Below are 21351 nucleotides of genomic sequence, written 5' to 3'. Positions count from 1 at the left end.
TTAATGGCTATCGGTCTTGTACTGTGTATTCCCAAACATGCACTGTTAGGGAGTTGCATGAGGCAGAGGTGTATTGGTGTGATGGTTGAATTAAACAGACATTATGTAGGTGCTGCCCTTATACTTCTTCTTCTTCTTCTTCTTCTTCTTCTTCTTCTTCTTCTTCTTCTTCTTCTTCTTCTTCTTCTTCCTCTCTCTCTCTCTCTCTCTCTCTCTCTCTCTCTCTCTCTCTCTCTCTCTCTATCTCTCTGAAAACTGGTACTGTCACACCAATTTTTCATAAAATCCTCCACTGATTCTACTGCTGTTAGTAGTTTCGGGCTCATCTCTAACTTTCCTATTCTTTCAGAAAACTTTAATGAAAGGTATTGTAGTGGCCTCTGCAGAATGTATTTGTATTAATAGTTACTCCTACGTGTTCCTGCTTATACAATTCATCACTGAATCCTATGTTTTTCCTACCTCACTGGTTGGTAATTACAGATCTTGTATTTTTTCCCCCTCATGTTATTCTACAGGGCTCTCTTTTGAGATCTGTTCAATTTTTCATCTACATATTCCTTTATCATTCAGCTGTGTGGTTTACAGTTTAATTTCTACACTGATGACACACACATCTATCATAACAATTCAACCCACAGTTTCATTTAGTTTTGCATAGCCAAGAGAAAGAATATATTAGATATATAGAGGAAAAATATAGCATGCATGTATCATACATCATATATTAAATACTATTTGTACCATCTACACACATTATTAAGCAGCAAGTGAACTGTCAGTGGATTTAATGTTATAGCTTATCGGTGTAGTGACAGTGGTTATATTTGCCTTTATAACCTGTGAAAGTCTGGTTAAAAGCTAAAAAAGCTAATTTTGCTTTATCATAATATCTATAGTAGCTAGGTATTCAACACAACGAGGGCTATACATTTTCCTGATAACATTTTAACAATACTCAAAGTACAGTATATACTGTACTGAAGCATATGTTTGTTCCCAGTTAACTCTAGGCACTTGAGAACAGCACAAATGAACCAAACATGGGCAAACAATTTTATTAATTTGAAAACTCAAATATAAAAATTGAGGGCATGAATAAAGTATCATGATTTTGTGATGTCCACTTAGTATACTGTGGCCATACTTAACTAAATTCTGCACATAATTTACATTGTACATGGACATTGTGCACAGGGTTTTAAAAAATATACTGGTCACAAATTTTCTGGGGCTCCATTGATATTCCAGGTCTTTTTCCTGCTCTAAGTTTTCACGATGAAGACACTTCTGCACTATACTCTATTGCAGTTTCAGCTGGTCAGATTACTTAAAGGTTCAAAAGTGCAAAATCTGCACACAGAGCTATTATTATTTGTTAGGAATCCAGTGTGGTCTTTAAAAATATACATGCACAGTTGATGATTTAAAAACATATGAATATGTATGTACAACCCCAATTCCAAAAAAAGTTGGGACAGTATGGAAAATACTAATAAAGACAAACAGGAGTGATTTGTAAATGTACTTTGTATTTACACAAAACATGTATAAAGATAAGGTATTTGATGTTTTACCTAATCAACTGCATAGTTTGTTTGAGGATAAACCTTTATTTTGAAATTGATGCATGCAACACGTTCAAATTTAGGGGCAATTTAGGACTAATAGCAATGTGAAACAGGTGAGGCAATCGTTTAATCATAGTATATAAGGAGCTTCCAAAAAAAGGCCTAGTAAAGGCTCGGCAATCTACCAAGAGATGCGTCAGCGAATGATCCATGACTGTGAGAACAACATTCCCCAAAGACAAATCGGTAGAAGTTTGGGCATTTCACCTTCTACAGTGCACAATGTAATTAAAAGATTCAAAGATTCAAGGTCTTATCTGAGATGGACAGTAGCACAGTGGAATCGTGTTTTGTGGTGAGTCAACATTTCAAATCATTTTTGGACAAACCAGCCACTGTGTTCTCCAGGCCAAAGAGAAAAAGGACCATCCAAGCTGTTATCAGCGTCAAGAACAAAACCCAGCGTCTGTCATGGTATGGGGTTGTGTCAGTGCCTATGGTATTAAAATGACAAAGTGCATGTTACATTTACATTGCAACACCATATTCATAATACATTTATAATAATCTTAACAGCCTTAAACTAACCTTACTTACCATAAAGCACAACATGATCGACATAACAGACAAACCAAATGAATACTCAGTTGCAAATCAACAAACTATCAATGAAATGTACACATGCTTCCAAATATTAGGAAGATTATAAAGACCTAGGTCAAGATATAAACAGAACTAAACAGCATTTAAATCAATGAGCTCGACTGATAAGTTGTCCCATTCAAGGACACACTGCCAGTGAGGCAGTATCATGTATGCCTACATGTACTAAATTGAAAGCAACCCCTGTACCCCTGTTCCATTCTGTTTCAACGGTTAATAAATTACCGTCTAATGACTTTTATGTAATGTCTTTATTGGCTGGTTTGGCTCTTTATTTGATTCTTTGAAAGTCTGAATATTTTGAATTTTATATACAGTATGTAAAGAGAACTGAAGACAAACGAACAGCCCAGTGGGGCTAGCACAGTAGTACATGATACTTAAAAGCTTTCAAATGCACTGACCACAATTCAGGACAATCTTCTAAATGAATGAGATGGTAAAGGTGGACTGCACCACAGGACAACATCTGTTGCCTGGAATGAAAGAACGTTTAGATAGGCTAATATGTGGTTTGTGGCCCTTCCTGGCACGACCAAAATGGGGGCAGCCCACAAAGAAACTACTGTACTTGTGAGAAGTTGATTGATATTTCAACTAAATTTCCTGTTTACATATGGATAAGGATAACTTTTCATACTCACACAAGAGCACAGCTGAAGTGGATATTTGGGGATACTCTGTGTACAGGTTTTTTTTTTTTGTTTCTTAAATTAAGGCTCAACTTGTCTGAAGATCAGAAAGCTGTGTAGCTTTCTGAAGTGTAACTTTCCAGAAGAAAATCATCTTGACACTGGACACTGATTAGTTTTGTTAACAATTGGAGCCAATTTTATAGCCCACCAGTTCATTCTATACTAGTCAGTTTTGAGTGGTGACTTCACTGGTGGACACTTGTATGGTGGTTTTCACAGTGTTTTGATTAATACAATTGAATTTCTGGCCACACCACTGCAGGAAAATCCTCTCATTTCCAGCAGACATTGGACTTATGATATCCGCTGTGGTACCAGGTCATAAATAGCATCTGTCTTCCATTATTGTTCACGAGTCTGGAATAAGAAACAATACAGCTCCGATCGACACCTGTAAGTGGTTAAATTGATGCCTGTTTTCTGTTTCTTAACTTGTAAGAACATTTTGTATTAGTTTGTTATTTATTAATCCCTCATGTTTTTCATGAGATATTCAAAGAATTTCATATCGATTTTGCACATCATGCACAACTGGAAATGGATATTAGATGTAAGTGGAAACAAGATAACCTGTATAATTTATCCTAGAGTATGAGCGCATTGACTCCAAACGGAGGTGAGACTGAAACAGCCTTCCGACGTGCATCATGCACCCTGCTCAGGTTCAGCACTGAGATGTGAGAGCCCTCTGTGTCTGATGGAGGGATCTGGTTGCGTCGGGCTGAATTGGCGCTCTGTTGGGGCTCTGCTGCACACTCTCACTGCCTGTTTGTTGAGGTCGGGTCAATGAGGGCTCTATTCAGAGGAGGAATTTCACAGTAAAGGACGGCAGTAGCACACCCGAGTCATGATCAGGAAAATGTAGCTTTGAGCCAACTCATGAGAAAATTATTGTTGTAAAAAAATTGTTGTAAGGGTAACTGGTCATTCAAAATGAAATGCTGTAAATGTATTTAAGTTTATTTATCAATTAATTAACAGGTTTATTACCAGGCCCAGGTACATTAAGATTCATTTCACATGTTTAATTCGGGATATGAGCAGCATAGTGGTGCAGCTGGTATCACTGAAGCCTCACTGCTCCAGGGTTCCCAGCTCGATCTTGGCTTTGTGGAGTTTTGCAAGTTCACCCTGTGTCTGTGTGTGTTTCCTCCCAGTTCTCCAGTTTCCTCCAAGCTCCCAAAAACATTCTAGTAGGTGGACTGGCACTACACTAAATTGCCCTAAGGGTGAATATGTGTGCGCATGGTGCCACACAATAAACGGATGTCCATTCAGGGTGCATTATTGCATTGGATCCATCACAAACCTGACAGGAGTCAGAATACAAATTTAACATCATTAATACACACTCATTTACAAAATCATACTGATGTCATTCTGAATATTTCTTCAGTAATTGCTCTGATTTGAACATAGCCTACTTTTATATCCATCCGTCCATCCATCCATTTTCCATACTGCTTATCCTACACAGGGTCCCAGGGTCACCTGAAGCTTATACCAAGGAACTTGGGGCACAAAGTGAGCGACATCATGGATGGGGTGCCAACCCATTGCACACACATTTACACACAATGGAAATGCCAATCAGCCAAGAACACATCTTTGGGCTGGGTGAAACCGGACTACCTGGAGGAAATCCACACAGCACAGGACGAACATGCAGGTTCCGTGGAGGTACGCACGGTGGAGGTGGAGATGGAACTCGAACCCCCAGAGGTGTGAGGCAAGCATGCTGGACACTAGGTAACCATACCCCCATAAAAACCACCCACCCCCGCCCCGCACTTTTATATGTAATCTCCAAACTCCTATATGACGTAGCTTCTATCCAACATAAATGATGATACAAGAAGAAGAACAAGAGGCTTTTATTTATAATACTACATTACATAAACAAACAGTTTATCAACATCAACAGCATTTAGTCTGCTTATTTTGGCCCAGTAAGGACGAAAGCTGTAGTCTCCTTCTGTCAATAACAGATTCTTATTGAAGCTGCTTTCCTGACACCTTCCGTTTTGTTTGCTGAAAACATGAGTGTCAAATGAAAGAATGAGAGCTCGTGTGAAGGAAACGCCGAATGAATGGTTGTTTGTAAGAAGACACACCTTCTGGGGAACTTGTAGTAGCACAGGCGAGCGGGTTGTCTTTCTCTCAGTCAGTTGAGGGCGACAGAGGGAGGCGAGCTTCTCCCTCCTTCACTTAACGGTCCTTTAGCTTCAGACATCGACTCGCGAGCTTCATGTCTTTTTGAGAATCATGTCTTCACCGAAATGGACTTATCTTTTTTTGCTACAGGCTTGAGGAACGCTTCCTTTCTCATGGAGTGGCTAGTGAAGGAAAAATCTTGCTTGGGCACTCAGGAGGGAGTACGAGCTGTAGACGCATACTAGCGCACTTCCACACTTTTCCGTTAACTTGAGAACCTCGTCGAGAACTTCAGGGGATTTGGGGGCATGGAAATGCTTCCCACAAAGCTGTCATGTCTTGGCTGTAGTAAACCCTTTCAAAAAAGAATGAAGTAAACGCAATGGAGCCGGATAATGCCCCGCACTCCAAACTCAGACAGGCTGGAGTCGGGGGGTGAGTATATCCCGAAATCAGTCAATATCAGGAACTTCATGTCATATCAGTGCAGAGTGTGATGTTTACACAGTTACACTGTTACCTGGCACTGCTGTCATGTGTTTATCAAACATCACTGAGGAACAGCGGAATGGATCAAGAGCATGCTTTATGTTTCCAGTGCTGTCAAATCTGCGGCGCCCGCAAATGAATGAATGAAAGATGGAGCTCAAAAATGAAATAATACATAAAGAAAGAAAGAAAAAAATCAGGTCAATCATGTGTGAAGTGAAGTTAGCTGTTCTAGCTGTTCTGTCAGGAGGGGGTTGAATTTATCCTGACATTTTGACATTTTATCCTATATATATATATATATATATATATATATATATATATATATATATATATATATATATATATATATCTCTGTATTTACCCTTGTGAAAAAATAGAATAGAAACCCTCATTGAATGTGTAATGGTTTTAATGGCTATAATGGGAATTGTATTGTTTTTAATGGAAACTGTAATGGTCCCTTTGGGCCTCTACTGGGAATTTGTTGCATTTTATTGGTGGCATGTTATGTCTAACGGATACCATTAAGGACCAAAATGGTTTTAATGGTTAGCTGCTGGCTTGTAATGGTTTCTATTGGTTTTGAATGAAAGAATTGTTATTCCCAGGAGTGTACGGAAATAAACACTGCTCTTCCGTGTCACTGGGATGCTTCCATCAAGGTTACACCTATACACTGTAAAACATGACAGCCCCATTCATTTCTGTGAGCTTCTTTCTTCTCGTTAACGCCAGTTGTCATGACAAGTTTTAGATATTGAACTCAAGTATATAAGCTTTCAAAATTTCAACTGAAAGTAATCCATTGTCTTGACTTAGAAAGGTTAACAAAGGTTATCTTCAAGTTGAGATTACTCAGGTTTGTAAGCTTAACCACCTGAAATGTTTTACAGTGTATCATTAGTAGTATGTATCATTATACCTTTAAGGTACATAATTGAACCTTAAGGACCACCCTTTAAAACTTTAGTCTAAAACCTAATTAAAGTTACACTACATGCAACTTCCTGAGGTCAAAGATACCTGCTAAAGATATAAAGGCCTACCCTTGATGGTAAACACACAAGTGACAAGAAAAAGTACAGTTTGGTACCTTGATTTTTACATACAGATTCATAAATCATTGTGCAATAACATCTGATTATTTACTACTTCTTTTTTATGACTCTACATTTGTGTTTTTACAAATTTTACACATTTTTGTTATTATGCATAAGAGAACAGGTTAAAGATGCCTACTGAATGAACATTATCAACAGTAAACTGTTCTTCAATGTTCCTTAAGAAGGAAACCCACTGTTGTTAAATGGCTAATGGTTTAACATTAGCTAGACTTAATGTTAATAATGTTAAGTAACATTAGAAAGTTAATTAACATCAAGTTAATTGACTTAATTAATTACCAACAAGTTAATTAACATTATCTTTCTAAAGGGAGTCTTTTGTAAAATAATAATAATAATAATAATAATAATAATAATAATAATAATAATAATAATACTCCATTGCTATACACACTCCATTGCTCGTATAGCACTTTAGCTTCATAGTCTTAGTCAGATTTAACCACCCTGTTTTGATCCTGAATTCCCTCTGGCAGTCAGGTAGGCATTAAACTGCGGGAAAAGGCATGAGGATGACTGAACAAAGGTGTATACACCAGTTTCCCAATCCCAAGTGCACATTTACATGTTTTCCTGCCCCAAAGGTACAGGAGACAACTCATCGGCTAATGAATGTAGGTGTGTTAGAACATGTGAAAGGCTCGTTCATTAGACAATTTTCTCCAGGACCTGAAATGGGAAACGTTGGCAGACAGCATACATGAGGATGTGCCAATCTCAAAATTACTTTCCATACCGACTATTAACATCTCAACGAGCTAATGGGAATGGAAAAGCAATGTGATGTCCAAAAAAAATTTTTTAACTGGAGCTTAGTAAGATAAAGATTTTAGATTGAACTTAATTGCAGACATTTGCTCCATAAAGTGCAAATCATTGGCTCACTGTTGGTCATTTACTAGGTCACTGGTATGTTGAAATACCTGTTCTCAGGTCACTTCCTCTTGGTTTCACCCTTAATAAGAGGCAGCTGATCAGTTTCTGGCTGCACTGTGAACAGCAACAGATGTGCGGAGTTTAGAGAAAGAGCTGCTCTCACTGGCCTTGCTGCTAGCCATGTGCTATAGTATTCTTGGAGAGTTGTGGACAGTGGCTAGTCATTCAAATAAGTACTGTAGCACTGCAGTCCAGGCTGGAAGAGGTTGCACTCAGGACTGTTGCTGTATTTGGGATGAAGACAGAGCTGCTGCTAAGTACTGCTATTGGAGCCTTTGGCAAACTTTGGACACTTTGTCTTTTATTTGATTTTATGAGGCATTTTATAAAAGCAAAGACACCTGATGCTAGCATCCAAATATGCTATTGTTGGCCAGATTAGCTGTTGTTATCTGAGTATGACAAAGGAGAAGGATGGGTGTAAGTGGGCATAATCAAAGATAGTTGGTGTTTCACATCTAACCTGAGTATTACTACAATTATGCAGTATAAACATCACCGTAATACATGTTCATAAGACAAATTCCTGCAGGATGCATGGCTCTCATGCTTACATTTATTCTAAAATACAGTCAGCAGAAGAATTATAAGGAACTAAAATTAATACATAAAATAAATAAAACAGGCACTGGCTGATATTTTGAACTGAACCATATGGGGACTCAGTATAGTTCTGCTTATCACAGTGTTGTTGTTTTTGTTGTTGTTGCTGTCCCCAAAAAAACAAAAAAACAACAACAAAAAAACACAGAAATATTGGCACTCTCACAATAAATCTCCTTAGAGAGAACAGCACTGAGCCTCTTCCTATAATCTAACAAAGTTGGAGACATTTATAGAGGGCTCTTGAACATTTAATTTCGAACTCTATTCTTGTGTTCAATAGGCCTTAAAGCCACAATCTAAGATGGCATTTACAGAATATTCAGTGTTAATCTGGAGGTATGTTTGATTCATTATCTTGCTGAAAGTTTACTTTATGGCCAAGGTTTAACCTTGTGGCAGACAAAACCATGTGTTGACCTAAAATATCCTGGCCCTTTCATGATTACTTTTCATGAGAGCCTCTGGACCAACAGCCACGCACACATACAAAAAAAGCTCCAGCCTCCTTCTATTGAAACATAATAGGGTAGATGAAAATTGGAGTGATAATTAGTAAATTCTATGCCAACATTACTGTTACTAAACATTAAATAGCAACCCTCAGAATTAGTATACCAAAACCCAAACCAAATTGGACCAGACGATTTGTATTGTTTGAGTTCTTGGCTCTGTGTCCTGAAGATGGGAATGATTTGCAAGCTTAAATGTACTTACATTAAATATATTTGTACCATGTTGCACTTGAGTGTCACTGTGTATTCTAAGGTTTGGAAGTTATTGCTGCTCGCAGCAAATTTCGATAATGGTTCGCAGAAATGAATGAGTTGCCATGTCAGATCCAATAAACAGTTTGTGCATTTGAGAGATGAGTCCAGAATGCACTTTTAAGTGCGGAAAATTGAACACATTTTATTTTCATTCCAGTTCCAGGAATAATCATGGAAGTGCAGGCAAAGTGACTGGAATAGGACTTTTGCTTGGGGTTGATCGATGATTCTGCTTTGGGATAGAATGTGAATATTATAGATGTTCTTTTTATACAGTGCTTCTACACTTTAGTTAATTTACTGTCAAGGATTTTCCAGAAATTCTTGATCATTGAATAACTTTATTTTTTTTCACAGGAGAATCTTATTTGTCTGCACGGTCCTCTACTGTACTTGCTATCTAGGGTTGGCCCAGGTGCAGCTTGAAGGTAAGTCTTTTTTTATCTTTTCATACACTGTAGTCACATTCAGTTGGATGTAACTTTCATTGAAATTTGTGATAACTTCATTTGTGCACCTGGAATTCATATACTGTACATTGAAATGAATGTACAGTATCTGTGGTTGAAATGATAGTTTGGTGTAGCTGGAGCTTTACCACGTTTCAGCTCCAGGTTTGTGTGGACCTTTGCATGTCTGCAATGTTCCTGGATCCACCACACCCCTTAACCACGATAAAGTAATTACTGAAGATTAGTGGTATAGCTTTGTGTATTTAAGATTTTGATGTGCATAATACCATCTTGGTGCATGCAATTAGTAACACAAATGAAAAATGAGAAGACTTTTATTGCTGTTGAAATTAGCCATTGTTCCTTGTTTCAGAGTTAAAGCCGAGTACTGTAGACACTTCTGTGATCATTCAAATACGCTAATCTATAAAATTACAAGTTTATTTTAGTGTTCCATGAGTCAGAGGTCAGAGAGGTAGCCAATGCTACTGTTTTTTCCGTGGACTACTGTGGTCCACCTTTGCCAGTGCGAACAGTGGTTGGATTTATGCAGAAGCCTCAGATCAGGTCTGCTCTGAGTCTATTTGTTTAACTTCAGAGCTTAAAAAGCCCTCGCTTCAGCACGAATATGCTATCCATCCATCTCAAACTCACCTGAAAGTAGTCTCGTGCTCAAATTCAGATGGCAACAGGGAGAGCCAATGTGAATATTTCTGCATTTGTGGCCACAATGAAAAACAGTCCATGTGGAATCATTCTGTGGCTTATTTAGAGGGTTAGTGAGGAACTAGACAGGCCAAGTCAAGATGTCTGTTTCCATATTTCTTTTCGGAACATGGTGGTGTTAACCATGTTTTTTCACCAAACTTAATCACTGAATATTTTGTGCAGCTAAGTAGCTAGTAGTTTAGTGTAGCAACATGGGACACATCTGGGTAGAACGTGATTTCTTGAAAATTTGACTGATATGTTTGCTCATGTTTGTTTTAACCTTATGTAGGAGACCTTAATGGCTTAATGGACTTCCTGCCACCCTCTAAGGTTCAGTCATCTCCACATCTGTTCTTTAGATACTGTATCCCATGTGGGGGGTCATATCATTCATTATAATGAGCATTTGGCCTCGCTTATCTCTAATGTATTATAAATTCTTACTCATATGTCATATCTCCAGTAGTAAAGCAATTATTGTTGACTCACAGCTGGTCAAATGGCTGACCACAAATTCCCATGATAATGTAACATTTCATGCCAAGTTCTGTTTTTTGTTTTTTTTAATATCTCTGTGAAACATGGTGGAAAATCTAACTCATGGCATCTTAAAGCAATTAACAGATTTAAAATGGTACCACTTTAAGCTTTTATGTCTAATGCTGATGGTCAGCTCATGAAAGATGCTTTTGTTCTGCTTGGAGTGTAAGGTTGATTTTTTTTTCCATGTGTGGGACAGTTCATGGAACATGTTCTCCCACTATTGACCGAATTTTCCCTATTGCCCACGACCCATAACCCTGAATGACTTATGATAAGACTGTCTTTGTAAAGCATGGATAGGGAAGGCTCTAGCAATGCTCTTTTACTGTTAGACAATGCTTCAGGATTATTACTTATTCCAATTTAAAAAAGCAGTGAGTCCTCAGTTTTGACTGATGTTAGTGAAGATATACAGAGTGTCTTTGTGTTTTTGGTTCTGAGACTTGGAGTGCTGAGCTAAGCAGTTCAGATGTGGTCTTTAGTTTCCTATGAATCTACAGACTTTCTGTGGAACATTGATGTCTGCAGCTAGACCTGCAGCCCAGATGCTCTTATGTCTCCTCCACTGCCTTTGGAACATGTCATGTTACCCATGACCCATACAGACAGAATTCTCAGAGTACTGCTTTGAATGTAGCGTTCCTGGCAGCTTTCCACTCATTTATTTGACTGCTAATTCCTGTACTTCAAGTTTTGCTTTCACAATAGGCCTTGTCTTAATTCATATCTGGTTCATATCGTATCCTAAATCGATATCAGGTGTTTCTCAGCTGTTTGGCAGATGATATTTGTCATCTATTTCTGGATTACAATGATACGTGTTGCTATTTTATAATTTGCTCCCAAATGGAGTGAATGCATGCATAATCACCAATACAGATTTTATCATTGTTTTCTGCCTTTCTCTTTCACTCACATACACACATTCCTCATTACAACCGACCAGTTTACAAATGGTCTTTGCTTCTCAGGGTGGCCTTATTTGAGTCTGTTTTCAGTGGGGAGCTGTAAGGCTAAAATGTATAGCTGTTACATAATCAACACAATCAAGCTGTTACAGATGTAGAGTTCAGTGATGTATGAAGTATGATAAAAGGGCTCTGTCTTTTACAGAGTGTAATTTCAAGCTGCCAATCTTGTCCCATATTTCTCTGATTAGGCATAATGCCATATTTGTTTTTTTATTTGAAATAGCTTGCTGGCTACCTATGGTCAAATAACATCTGCCCTGATTGGTAGAACAAATTTATTACTCCATTTCCATAGCATAGTTCTGTCTTCAAAACTGTTGATTTGGCTGAAATTCGTAATTATTAGTGCCACATAAAGCTGATTCTATATTTATTTAGCAGAAAATTGGCATTATATATATTATCACTTCATATTTTAGACATAAGAATAAAGTTGATATACAGTATTTCAGCCAGTCACCTCTTAAGTGTTGTATGAAAATTACTTTACACTTCATACTGATATGTCATGATGCTGCATATATTCTTTTATTAAAGCTAAGGGTCCATATACTGTATCTTAGCTGCAGCTGAGCTTGTTCCAAAATCAGCCACTGGGACTATTCGCTATATATTTGCTATATATTCCTTTGAGGTTTTATTTAAAGATTTTAATTTCAAGGTTTTATGTAACATCTGACCCCTTTTGTTTTGTTTCGTTTTTTTTTTTGTTGTTTTGTTTTTTGTTTAAATTTTTTTTAGATGTGGATATCCTCCAGAAGCTGGGCCTGGTGGGAAAAAGACCTTCATCAGGGACACGATCCACTCCATTAGGCGTAATTCCCTTCAAGTCAGGAGTTATCCTCACCCAGCGGGTGCGAATCGAAGTGCCTGTGAACACAGTGGTGCCAGTCCCACTGAGCACGGAGTTCTCCCTGATCTTCAGCATCTGCTCACATCGCATCAATAATGCTTTCCTTTTCACCATTGTGTCAAAGAGGAAGAGACTACAGCTAGGGGTGCAGTTCATCCCTGGGAAAATTGTAGTCTATGTTGGCCAAAAGAACTCTGTATATTTTGAATATGACATTCATAATGGCCAGTGGCACAACCTGGCTTTGGGCATCCAACCCCAAAGGGTCACTTTATATACTTCTTGTGGGAAGACAAGTGTACATGCAAATTTGCATTTTAAAAATGAGGAAGCTCTGGATCCAGACGGCTTCTTTCTTTTAGGCAAAATGAGCCAGAACTCAGTGCAGTTCGAAGGAGCCATCTGCCAGTTTGACATTCATCCTTCTGCCAAGGCAGCTCACAACTATTGTAAGTACATTAAAAAACAATGCAGGGAAGCTGACACCTATCGAGCAAACCTACCGCCACTTTTGCCACTGCTGCGCCTGGATCCCAATATCTCTGTCACTCTACGGACCCCGATGACCATAACTGAGCTAATCAAAAAAGGTTTTACTCCCAGCCTGTCACAGGATAAAACAAGGATCAATACTGAAATCTCAGGAGGAGTTAATACGTCCATTCAAATGACATCCCAGTATGGTTCCTTGTCTTTGTCTGTGCATGGAACAGTACCACCAAGGTTGTCCAGACCAAACCTTCAGATTCCCACACAGGCCAAAACACCAACTGTTACCCCCTTCCTTAGCACCAGCGTATCCCAAACATTCCCCAAGCCCACCCAGAAGAGCAGTCCCAAAAAGGGGGTAACTATAAAACCCCATAAATCAAAAGATAACTACATGCCTGTCACAGCAAAACCAACCATAAAGAAGTTAGAAAGTGTTCAACCTTCAGCAGCTACCAAACCGTCCAGCATTTTGCCCAACTCGAAAAGGCAGCTGACTACTATAGCAGTGAAGAGATCCATTCCAGAGGTGACCACCTTTCAGTACGCCAAGCCCAACTCTTTTGCACCTGTCACCCCTGCAGCAACAGATGGTTTTCAAACATCTGACCTGGAACCGACACAGTTTTCCTTCCTGGCTGGACCACCTGGACTACCTGGACTAAAGGGAGAGCCAGGACCACCGGTAAATTATTACAATCTCTGTGAAATAAAACCAAAATGTCTCTTTGCACATGTTGAGATGTAAAATGGTGAAAGACTGTCTTCTTCCTTTGGTTACGAGTCAAAAAAAAATTCAGCTTAAATATTTGTCTTTAAAATGTAGGTATATCCTTTTATGTTCTTTGTTCCTCTGAATGAATGGAAAGGGTTTTCCCCAGGAGCAGTGCACGCTTATGTGAAATTTCCGTTCTAACATTCTGCTAAGAAATGATCTGGCACATAAAAAGTCTTCATCAGCCTTTTGGCATCTATGCTGGAGGATTGGCGTCCAGGCGATAGATTCTTTGGAGTTTAGGGAGAGTGAACCATTTTGAGGGAGGGTCAAAGGTAAAAGAGCATAGGTAAGAGCAAAGGTAAAAGAGCTATGGATCTACATATACATCATCAAAGTTATCATCTCACTCTTATTATACCCCCAGCATTATTAAATTCTCAATTCTCTTTAGTGAGAAGATGTTGATTAATTTTGTATAACAGCAGCTCTGACAGTGGTTCAGGTGGTGATCGGATTATATTGATACACTTGTTCTAATATTGTTTCTATAGTAAGAACCCATTCACAGGGGCTTGTATGGTAGACTCTCCAAGACTAAGACTTAGTTAACTAATTAAAATGTATAATTGCTAATACCGCAAATTGTTCTGTTAAGAGATGTTTATTTAACATTTATGGAAGGAATCTCAGGTGTCAGATGTCAGCGCTTTGTAATACTTATGTGAATGGGAATGTTTTCCACCACTGGAGAATCTACAGGACAGGAGTTTGTGCTTTCAGATTTCTCAGTAATATAACAAGCTGCATTTTTTTGGCATATTAACTTTGAGAGAGAGAAACAAGAGAGGTTGGTGAGCAAACAGTTGTTTATACTCAATGTAAGTGACAACAGGAATCAACTTGTTTCACATATAGTCCACAACATTAACTGTAACTATTAGTGGTTGAAAATCATGACATGTCATTCATTGTTCATTGTAATTGTTAGCAAATTGCTGTGGTATAAGTGGAGTAAAACACAAAGGGGCATGCTGTTATAGTAAAATAATCCACTTTGGAGTGATGATGGGCCCCATCATACCACCCCATCATTGATTGTTTTTGTCCTGGTCACCATTATCTGTCTACCAGTCTGACGTGAAAGTCAATACAATAATGTATACTTTTAGCAATAGGTCTACTACATATATGGCCATAAAATGATGAGTTGTAATTGCAACATCAACACCAAAACCCTAGGACACACGACCTCTCTCTTGAAAGTGCAAAATGTTAAAACGGCTTTTAAACCAATAATATATTCGTCTTATAGCAGACAGCTGAAACTCCATGGTATGTAGATAATTTTTTCCTACCCCAAAACAATGTCTTATGGTATCCAGATGGCAGACTTAGCACTTTGATTATTTTAAGAACCTGTGAAATGTGAATTACTGGCCGTAATCATGTGTTTTTAGGCCCATGGTGTTTTTTAACCTTAATATGTAGTGTTTCAGGTTAGATTAGGTAACAAGTAGAACTTAACCCTGATGCAGCACTTAATAAGTTGATTTGAGGACTTTTGAGGACTCCTTCCATTTTTAATACCACTCATTATGCATGGTTTCAGCAATGGTATAACATTGTCTGGATGAAAAGTATAGTATTGGCCCTGGATGGAAACTTCAATGGTGTCATCACTGGTGCATTTGAACATTTGGTGGTCTTGGTTCAAAACCCGTTTAAGTAATCCTGTCAAAACTGTGCAACATTGACTGGTGATGTATCTGGCTATAGCATGCTTACACTCATTTTCCCATTGTTAAATGATGAAGTCACTGGGCAGGGGTTTAGAGAACTTTGAAGGCTGTGACGACCACCTGATGCTGCACAGCCTAAACCAGCACAATGTTACTCTTAACATTGACGCTGGATGAGTGAAGCGATGAAACTGTTAAACGAAGTGCATGGGAATTTGAGCTTTATAGTATAACATCTAACGTTTTAACAGTTGTGAGATCGACCACTGTGACCAGGCTAAAATTCCAACCGTAGTCTATACACCTTCCAGTTAAGGTTTTGCAGATAGAGGGCTGTGTGTAAAATTAAAGCCACTGCTTTACATCCTGAATTACCTGTCATATTAACTATGACCAAATCAGCGAGAAACAGATGTTCTTGTCATTGTGATTGGCACACAGCTGAGTGCTTACTATTGGAGAACCAGATTCGCAGAGAGAGCAACTACTGTAGGCTGGGTTTTTTTCCTGTCCTAATCTCTGCATTTTTTCATGGAGAGAGAGAAAGAGACAGAGAGATATCTTAATACTGTTACTCCAACGAGGAACTGTGCCACGTGGAAGAGGGTCGGGGGCTGTCCTATTTTCCTCCCTCTTTTCCCTCCCTTCTTCCCTCTCTCTGCAGATTCTACAACATGGAGCTTGTTAGGCAAACCGAATGTAACGAATGTTACATGATGGATGCAAGAAATAATGCTAAGAAATGTTTGACTATGCTGAAGGTTTGCCTAACAAGCTCCATGTTGTAGAATCTATAGAGAGAGGTATCCATTTTTTATTTAATTTTTTTTTTTTACTTAATGGAAACCAGGAAGTCTGTACACATTGAGAATCTTCCAGATTCCTACTACTCGTTTTGAGAAATATTACCAGGTATTGTTTTGTTTAGAGATGGACAGATGGAGATATAAATTTCAGAATGTTGTAGGATGTTGCCTGAAAGAATAATAGTTTTACAGCTCCTAGGCCGAATAAATTCTTCCCACATGCATGGATGTGGACTTCAGTTAAGCATGAGGCATTAGATGTACCACAAGCTTTTGTGAACCACAATTGCATTATGGCACTTGAACTAAAATGTATAGCCAGCAATATGACATTCAAGCATCAAGCATAATCCCTCTCCTTGTATCATTTCTGATGGGAAAAATGAAAACAAAACACCAGCCTCTGGAATAAAGGCACCTGATGTTTGAAGGCTGACCTCTCGTTAGATGTGACCCTTTAGTGCTCAGTTATTCCATGTGTGTAATAGGTTTAAAGTTAGATCATTGTCCATAATTAACAAGCGTGCATGTGGCTCTAGCCAGAATTGTTTGCCAGGTACAGTATATGAGGCAGACCTCAGTATAAATTTAGGGGTTTGGCCTCAGTTTACTGGCAACAAGGGGAGTCCCACGTTGGCTCCCTTACACTATATTAAATCTACAAGTGACATAGTCTAAGGAAAATTCCACCACTCTGGGGCTAATGTTCAAACAGCATTTCTTAACGTACAAATCAAAATGCGTGTTTTGATTGTGATTTCATTTTTCATTAATTTAACTTATCATTCTGCATGAACAACAGAAGCACACCTAGATCAATGTTTCATGATGCTGTAAAATTCAACCCTTAAAATTTAGGACACTTTGGAAGCAGTTCCTCACTAACTATGGCGCAAAGCCATCATGCAATTCAGGGATTTGTGCTCTGTGGGAGAAATCACTAAATGTCAGCAGGTAGACATTCAGCATTTAACAGTCTTGCTCTGCATCACAGTATGACTTTTATTTATTTATTTTTTGTCTTTTAGGGACCTCCAGGGGACCCTGGGAAGCCTGGATTTCCAGGGAAAAGAGGGCCTCGGGTAAGTAGCCCCACTGATATGTGTTCCTTAGTCATGCCTTAGAAAAAAGCTATTCAGTGTTTCATCAATGAGTTACTTAAATTAAGCATAACAATACTGGTCCAATGGCGATATTTTAAGTGTTACAGCAAATGGGATAAAATCGACACACCCCCTCATTCAAAGTCATTTCCATTATCCTGAATGCTCTGTTGGGGGCATGGTGGATTAGTGGTTAGCATGTTTGCCTCAAACCTCCAGGGTTGAGGGTACAATTCCTGCCGCAGCCCTGTGTGTGCATGTGCATGTTCTCCCTGTGCTTTGGGGGTTTTCTCTGGGTACTCCGGTTTCCTCCCCCAGTCCAAAGACATGCATTGTAGGCTGATTGGCATTTCCAAAAGTGTCCATTGTGTGTGCATTTTGTATGTGATTGTGGCCTGTGATGGATTGGCACCCATGAGTCCCCTCAAGCATTTGCTTCAATGGAAAGGATAAGTCTCAAGGAAAATACAGCATTTTAGACTGATGGTACACTTAGTCCATGACCTATTGAACTAGCATGAGGATGTGTTTTGATAGAGACTGCAAAGCATTTCTGTGAGTTGCTCTGGATAAGGGTGTCTGCTAAATGTAAATGTAAATGTAATTGTCAATGTAAAAAAATGCCTATAATTTAAATAGGGAAATAGAAATAGTATAGAATTTTGAATATTGAATATTCAAGATATTGAACATTTTCTTTTATTTCTTTTGTTTGAAAATTTGCACATTTCTAAAGCTTTCTTTTGAAAAGAAATTTATAACCAAGATCTCAGACTTTTGGACCCCACTGTATATTTAAAGAAAAAGAATATTTGATCTTACTTTTTTGCTCTTTGACAAATGACTCATGTGCTAAAGTAGATATACAATAGACTAGAAGAGTAAGAGTATAGAAGTAATAGAAGAGTGTAGTTATCGGATATCAGCATATCAGTTGATATCCGCATATATTTGTTCGTTTGTTTTTCTTGGACAAAGGCAACAAGGACTTACACTTGTCACCACATAGAAAGTGATAACTAGTGAAGAGGGAAGAGCAGAGATAGGTCAGCAGTTTGAAGAAGCTTCCCAGTGTGTAGGTTTGAAGTCTGAAGGTTGTGTGTGTGAGATACCTGCCGTAACCCTTTCACAGGGCCTCTCAGGGCTGCACTGTGGGAACCCAATCTGCTATACAGAAGAAAGGGGCCATTGTGGTTGTCTTATTAAAGGCATTTAAAGCTTTGCTTGTGTTCACCAGCTTTGTGGTTCCTCAAAGAGCATGGTCAAGAGGCTCTGGGGAGGTTGGCTTGATAATTGGTTAATGTGGAAACTGCAAATTTGTTGAATCGTTGAAGAACCGTTAAGCCTGAAAGGTGATGTTGAAAATGAAGCGCCTCTTTGTTGATCATTTTTCAGCTAAAACTGCTCTGCCTGGTATTTACCCTGTATGGAGAGTTTGGAATACAATTAGAGCACAGATGCAATTCTTATGTGGATCAAATGCACATGGCGGCACCCTAATTATTTATCCGGCTTTGAAACAGTTTGATTTAAATGAAACCATCTCTCTCTGAGGGTCCATGTTGGCATTACTGCCAATTTTCAAACCTATTTCGAATATGTGTCATGTTTGGGTTTGTTTTTTTAGGGGGGTTGGGGGGTGTTTGGTTAGGCAACTCATCACAAATGCAGATAATGAATTTGGACTCTCGTTTTGTTGTATTGGGTGCTGCATTGGGAATGGATGATGTATGAGAATAAACTTGCATTCTTGCATGAGAATAAACTTGCATTCTTCTAATGGTTCAGTACAGACTGTTGTGTTGTGTTGGACAGACTGGGAGAAAAGCTGTACCCTCAGGAGCCATCTTAACAATTGAACTTCACCCTTGGTACCATAGTGAGATGAAATGTTACTTAGCATGTGGTTAGAGCTTGTAGCTGGCTGGTGTTGGAGTTTCTTGAACTCTTATTAGATTGTGCTTCACAGCAGCTGCCAAGACATCCTGTAAAGTATTTATAGCTTATTATAACAAGTGAAGTACAAGTATTTACTGAATAGTTTACTAACATTTAGAGTAGCCATAATATATCGGTTGATTTGATCTAAATATGGAAAATGCTGGTTGTTTCAGTATTGAGGGACTATTTCCTCATCACTGCTCTTATTCAGATGTTTCCAAAGGGATACCCCAGGGGCGAAGTCTAGACCAAATATCATTCAGTTGACATGGCCCTCTCAGCATTAATTATCACATAGTATTATGAATCAGGGACTAGTGCATGAGATATGTCTTGAAAAACATTGTACATGCCCCTGACTAATAGTAAAAACATTACTTAAAACCAGAATTTCTGCTTTTTCTGTATTTAAAAAAAAAAACATTGGCAGACTCTGCTTCCTCCTGACTTTATTGATGTGATATTTTCCTATGTTGGCTCAGCATATTGTTTGCCATACACCGCATTTCAATTTTATGGGCAGATTTACTGATTTTTCTTTTCCTTTTGGATTGAGTGTTTATGAGCAGAACAGAGTTTTGAGAGAAATGCGAAAGCACTGCATGAATGTGGTTTTCCTTCATCAGAGTTCCATCTTCATCAGAGCTCTCATGTAGCCTCAACCCCAAGCCTTTTGGCTAATGAACCATAAATGTGATCGTGCACGGTATTGTGTTTTGTTATTTTTGCAGGGTCACTGGAGAATACCACTGTTATTCTTTATAACATTCTTTGCCAAGTCTTGATATGGTCCATACATTGTTAATGTTTATAGACTCTTTCCTCATTTGATTGTATCATCCTGCTGAATAATGTCACTAAAGTGGGTTTCCGGGTCATTTGTAAAGGACATTGCTCCATATGTACAGTGCGCACCACTGTAAATCTGGCTTCTGTTTCCATTTATCATGACGCTGGAGATGCTGTGCCAGTCTGAATAGATTTCCGAAGATTAAGCAGTTCGGAGAAAAATGTTTAGAGCCAACCTTATTTAAGAAGTGGAAAAAGTTGTCCTTTTTCCATCACTTTTTCTATTCGATTCCAAGAGGCCAGGTTCCAGCAGTCTCCCTCGGGTGCTTTAGCAGCTCTACATGTGTGGTGTGCACTTGAAAGGATTTAGAGACACAAACCGGTGAAATATATGAGGTGAAATGAGATGCCCGGGTGTTAGCTCACACTCCTACCTGGACAAATTGCGAGATGGGAGGGCTTTCTCCGACTCAACATTGTAAAGGAACATCACTCATGGGCCCGTTATGTTTTTTCGTGTGCAGTCATGCCATAAAAGAAATATAGTTTAAAACCAGATCTTTCTCTTTGGCTCTCTGTGTTGGCTAACTGCTGCCACATGCACAGCATCTAAGCAAATTGCAGTATCTAGAGCAATGTGGCGAACTGTTGAATAAGGAGGAGGAAATCTGTAGATGAGCTCCTGGTAAGCATCTCCATATGGCGAGTATGTGCAGAGTCAGCAGTGGAAATGTGCTTCACTCATGACTTTTCTGTCTGGGCCAGAACAATTCAGGACAAGGAGGATTAATAGCTGCATACACTAATCGCTCTTTGAGGCTCTCCTCGTCACACATTGATCTCTGTTTTCTGCTTCATTCTACTTTGTTCTAAACCTCTGTACTAGGTACATGGCATGTTCACATTTCACTCTATAGTGCCTCAGGATCACCGCAATTATTGGGTTTGACAGCCGCTGGTGATTATTGCTTTCATTTTCTCTCGTCTATTATGTAGGTCATCAGAACATGTTCTCCGTCTCTCACTTTCTCCCCCCACCTCCTGCTCACTCTGTCTTTCTCTGCCTCGTGTGTGGGAGAGGTGACTGAATGCAGAAAATCACATCCATATGCCATAATACAAACAGAGGGCCATTTTGCATATGTAGCACAAAAATGTTCATGCTCACACAGACGGAGATTGTAGATCAGATCCGACCTCCCCTAGACTTTGAGCTGGGAATGACGTG

General features: G+C 38.9%; 1 protein-coding gene across 2 annotated transcripts in view; it reads left to right on the top strand.

The window, feature by feature from the left end:
* Positions 1-5075: 5075 nt before the first annotated feature.
* The window catches only part of col27a1b (collagen, type XXVII, alpha 1b), a 73085-nt gene continuing 56809 nt past the window's right edge, over positions 5076-21351 (top strand). Inside the window, exons 1-4 of one of the 2 annotated variants that reach the window (XM_017452503.3) lie at positions 5076-5518; positions 9366-9436; positions 12427-13712; positions 17319-17372. In XM_017452503.3, coding sequence (XP_017307992.1) covers positions 5466-5518; positions 9366-9436; positions 12427-13712; positions 17319-17372 — 1464 coding nt within the window. In that variant the 5' untranslated portion in view covers positions 5076-5465. Of the gene's footprint in view, positions 5519-7101; positions 9255-9365; positions 9437-12426; positions 13713-17318; positions 17373-21351 lie in introns of those variants that run through there. The other variant, XM_053674527.1, reaches the window with a different exon arrangement.

Source organism: Ictalurus punctatus, chromosome 22 (assembly GCF_001660625.3).
Source record: "Ictalurus punctatus breed USDA103 chromosome 22, Coco_2.0, whole genome shotgun sequence".
Classification (NCBI taxonomy): domain Eukaryota; kingdom Metazoa; phylum Chordata; class Actinopteri; order Siluriformes; family Ictaluridae; genus Ictalurus; species Ictalurus punctatus.
This window is presented reverse-complemented; position numbering and strand designations above follow the sequence as displayed.